The sequence below is a fragment of the Curcuma longa genome, chromosome 7, assembly GCF_044706935.1.
Source record: "Curcuma longa cultivar G26 ecotype Majalengka, Jawa Barat chromosome 7, ITB_CL_G26_1.1, whole genome shotgun sequence".
NCBI lineage: Eukaryota > Viridiplantae > Streptophyta > Magnoliopsida > Zingiberales > Zingiberaceae > Curcuma > Curcuma longa.
The window spans coordinates 51,828-56,703 of record NC_133867.1 but is presented as its reverse complement, the minus strand read 5'-3'; the positions used below and the strand labels follow the sequence as shown (position 1 = coordinate 56,703).

At 38.3% G+C, this 4,876-nt stretch overlaps 1 protein-coding gene across 1 annotated transcript; it reads right to left on the bottom strand.

Annotated features, from left to right (window-relative positions):
• Positions 1-2,591: 2,591 nt before the first annotated feature.
• Positions 2,592-2,915, bottom strand: LOC141831706 (uncharacterized). Its single transcript, XM_074719113.1, has one exon. It carries the CDS (start codon positions 2,913-2,915, stop codon positions 2,592-2,594), a length of 324 nt encoding a protein of 107 aa, XP_074575214.1.
• Between the last annotated feature and the right edge of the window lie 1,961 nt (positions 2,916-4,876).

Sequence of the window (4,876 nt, the reverse complement as noted above, 5' to 3'; positions counted from 1 at the left end):
GAACATCCTGCTAACACCTCAACATAAGGTCAACCAAACCTTACTATTCAATCTAGCGAACTATGTTAGGTTGCAAGGGTGCAAACATAATCCCACATCTAAAACACATGAAAAAGATTATGGATTTAAATGGATGGAAGATATCTCCATTGGAATGAGACCTTTTAGGGAGAGCCCAAGAACAAAGTCATGAGGGCTTAGGCCCAAAGTGGACAATATCATGTCATTGTGGAGATATTTTGATTCCATCGGTAATAACAAGTGATATCAGAGCAAGGTCACTCTTTATCGGACTAAACACCAGAAGAGTCATGATTCATATCTAACCATGTGAGTTGAACCTTAAACAAAGGAAGTGGGTGCTCCCGTGTCTGGATCAAGAAGATCAGACACCAGGCAGAAAATCCTAGTTGCGTCTAGGTAAGAAGTCCTAGTAGGTCGAATGGACCGAGGGGCAGAAAGTCCTGGTGGGTCGAGAATTCGGAGATCAAACAAAGACTTTTTGTTTGAGGGAGGCCTGTGGTCCTTGTTTGAGGGGGGATTGTTAAACATTCTGAAATAAGAATCACATTTGGTCAATGTTTGCATTTAGTTTTTATGCAAGTCTCCATTTAATCTATATTGTAGATAAATATGGTGTGTGGAGTCACACACAGAAGGTCATGTTATCAGTTTCTTATAGATTATAAACAGTGTTTACAACCAAAATAAATTGGACAAACCATTAAATTGGTTGTAGTGTAATTTGGTCTTAGTCTGTCTTGACTATAGAATTATACTAGTACACTCAGTGTGTATTGAGCAACACCATCTGAGGATTATTCGATTTATACTGACTATATAATCGAACTAAATCTCTGTTGCTATGAATGTAGATGTACATGCTCTTAATCCTTATATAATAACAAGCACATGTACTTAATATATACTTCCTTGATTCATTAAAGGGTGAGATTTAGAGCGATAGATCAAAAGACCCGATGAGTTGGGAAGTATTATTATGTACATGGTGTATTGTTGATTATAGAAGAAAACTGTGTCCTATAATCTAGACTGATGATGTCCCCTTGAGGAGCTCATAAAGGATTATCATATAAACCCTGCAGGTGGACTCAGATCCGCATGATAATAAAGGATGAGTGGTACTACTCTCGGAATCATAAGTATACGGGTTATCGTCAAGTAATAAAAATATCGATCCACAGGGACCGTAGAATTACTTACTAGATTTAGCACAAAAAGGTAGGAGAGAAACTGAGCATGAGTTGTCGTGGGGGAGAAGGGAGTATTCTAGAGTACTTAATCCTAAATCCGGAGAAAGGAAACAACTGTGACAATGGGTGTGAAACGATCCTAGGACTTCGGACTCCTCAGAGTATTGATTGATTGACTTGGATTCTCTACCTTTCCTCAAAAATTATTCAATTGTAGGGATGCTAACCAATATATCCAATTAGACCTCGTTAGGTATCCTCGGAATAAAGCATTGGTGTTCTTACATCATCATTGTCGGTTTGAGATGGTTCTAGAAGCCTGGTTCAAGGCTTTCCTGTGTCACTCAGGCGCCCCAGAATACTAATAGAACTCTATCCCCTGTCACAGGATATCTTTTTACGGACCTCTCTCCAACAATGAATGACCGCGAACTATCCCTCATAGAAACTAATTATGAATTAAGAAACCCCTTGGAAACTCGCCCGGTTCAAGACTTTCTTCCTGTCACGAAGCGCTCCGGTGTACGGCCTAATGATTCCTCAAATCATAATTAATCCCTACCCTCATAGATTCATACATAAGCATTTCATCATTCACAAATAGCTAAAGGAATCCGGATTAGACTTACTGCCCGGCTACCGGCGAAAAGGTTTCCTCAAAATTGATTACCCTTTCGCAACAAGCCTCGCTTTCTGTCTTATCTCCCAAGAACATGTATCTGTCAGGTTGCCTGACAACCCTCCCACTGCGATGAGGCACCGTCTATAACTGCGTATCACTTGTGACACGCGGTGCAGTTACTTGTGGTATTTCCTCTTGTACTTTTGGTATTGACACTGGACTTTCTCCCCTAAGTTCTTCTAGAACAATCTTGCTTATGGGCTGGTGGTTTAATATAATCCTCTTCCAAGAATCGGGCATTCGTTCTAACGATGACCTTCTGATCCTTAGGATTATAAAACTAACCACCCTTCGATCCTTATGTTGCATCGTGAGAAATACTGGGTTGAGAGTATTCAGATTACCTATCAATGTACCATTACAGATATTGACCTCATTCTTATTGAAAAATAACTTTATTTATCAAATAAGACTGAATATCTGACTTTACATAATTTAGAAACTGAAATTAAATTCTTTCTAAAATAAGGTACATAAAGACAATCTCTAAAAACAAAGTTTTATTACTCTCAAACTCTTAAATAAACTTCTCCCACTGCAACAGCTGCGGTGATCTCTCCCTTAAGCATTCATCTGGTTTCTTGGAACCTCTTGATTGTTCTTCTTTCTTCGGGGACAATCTGCCTTCCAGTGTCCTGACTGCTTGCAAGTAAAGCACTTGCCTTTTGGCTTCTTTACTCCTGTCTGTGGTCCATTCACCTTCTTCGCCGGTCCAGATGGTTTCTTTTCTTCTTCCCGCCTTTCGGCTTAGAAGCAGAAACCTTCTCAGCAATGTGAATTTGAGGATTTTGTTGAAATAGACCTTCTGCCGATACTAGTTCTGTCAGAAGTCCCGCCAATGTCAAATCCAACTTATTCATGTTGTAATTCAGGCGAAACTGCTCAAAACTCTTCGGCAGTGATTGGAGGATGATATCGCACTGTGTATCTGCATCCATCTCTCCTCCAAGAATTTCTATTTCGTTCAGATGACCTATCATTTTGAGAACGTGATCCCTTACGGGCGTTCCCTCAGCCATGGTAGTCGTCATCAAGTTTCTCATTGCCACCTGCCTAGCTGCCCTATCCTGGTGTCTATATCCAGATTTCTTTTCCAATCTACGTAGTTGGGACCAGTAAATTTGTTTTCTTTTAGTATGACAGCTAGTGGGTTGAAGGTCATTTTTCTGAAAAATCATAAAAAATAACCATTGGTCAAATATTCGAATTTAAAATTATATTGATTCCTTAAAATAATATAATTAAATTCACCCACACCTCAAGCACCGAAGAATTAGCATGCCACGTTAGTGTGGACGTATACTAACTCAAACATTCGCAGAAGAAGGTTTTACCCATTAATTTTATTATCTGGTCAACTTATCTTTATGACCAATAAAATTAATAGTTGGTCCTACTTTGGTCATGCACATTTTGCATGATAACACCTTCGCAACGCAGAAAAAGCATTGTAAATATTACAACGTTTTTTGCGACGCTTTAAAAGCGTTGTTTTTAATAGGTATGACAACACATTTTGCAACGATTAAAAAGCGTTGTAATTTTTTTACAAATTGCTTGGGTTTTGCAACGTTTTTAAAAGCGTTGTCTTTTGATTTTTTTAGCAGTAAATAAGAAATAATATATTTTGTAAATACAAAACCATTGGCTACAAAATTTACTAAATCACATACAAAACATACAACTTATATTTACACAAAAACCATTCTTACAGCAGGTTCATAGCACAAATTCATAACATACAGCAGGTCGATAACATACAACTTATACAAGTTCATAACACAAATTCAAGTTACAACTTCCAACATAGAAGCTCCATAATTAACAGCAGCAGGTCCATAACAAAGGTTTCAACGCAACAGAATATCCTCCAACAGCAGCAGAAATAGAACAGGCGCATCACAACATTAGCAGCACCAAGTAACAGCAAGTGCATCACCAAGTATGGGCACAACATTAGCATCACCAAGTAATAGCAGCAGAAATAGAACAGGTCCATCTGCCAAATGTTGGGTTGCAAGGGTGCAAATATAGTCCCACATCTAAAGCACATGGAAAAGATCATGAGGTTAAAAGGATGGAAAGCATCTCCATTGGATGAGGCCTTTTGGGGAGAGCCCAAGAACAAAGTATGTGTGTGCATGTATAGGAATTAAATACGGGGGTTGACCGTATTAGTTTAATTTTTTACAAAATTAGATCTTATGTAAACTCCTTCAAAGGAGTATAGGAAAATTTTGTAAAATTTTATTTACATGCATCGACCGGGTTCCTAGCAAGGCGCGGATCTTTGAGGCCACAAAGGCGCAGCGGAAGAGGAAGCGAGACGGTCAAAAAGCCGAGTTGCAGCAAAGGAAAATAAAAAGGGCCATAATAGTTGGAAATAGTTTTATTTTATTATTTCCATATTTATTGCTGTTTTATTTTTTTGTATATATATATATGTGTGTGGTTGTGTTTAATTAGTTAAACATAAAATACACATAGGTAATTTCCTACCCCTTAAGGATAATTAAGGAAAATTATGCGCGTATAATTAACGAACTCCGAAATTGATCTTGTCTAGGAAGGGGTGGTTGCTCCCATATCCAAGAAGGCCTTAGCCTCGCCATAACCTGGAGATCAATTAGGAATTAGTTTTTTATACAAGCATGATTAGATAGGAAATTAGAAATAATTATGAAAGCATAAATAAGAAGTTCAATAATTGATTTTGTCTAAGGTTCGCCTGGAAATCAATTTATTGAATTAATTAGTTAGGATCGGTTGGTTCGCTAGAGGGGGGTGAATAGCGTTTCTCGATTTTTCTTGATCTTTCTCTGCACAGAGATTAGCGGAAGCAAAAATATAAAAGAGAAAACAAGAGATCAACGCTAACCCGGTTTGTTTACTTGGTATCCACCTCCGCAGAGGTGACTAATCCAAGGATCCACACGCACGCACACACCCGATGCACTATGAATCTTCTCCTTCTCGAAAA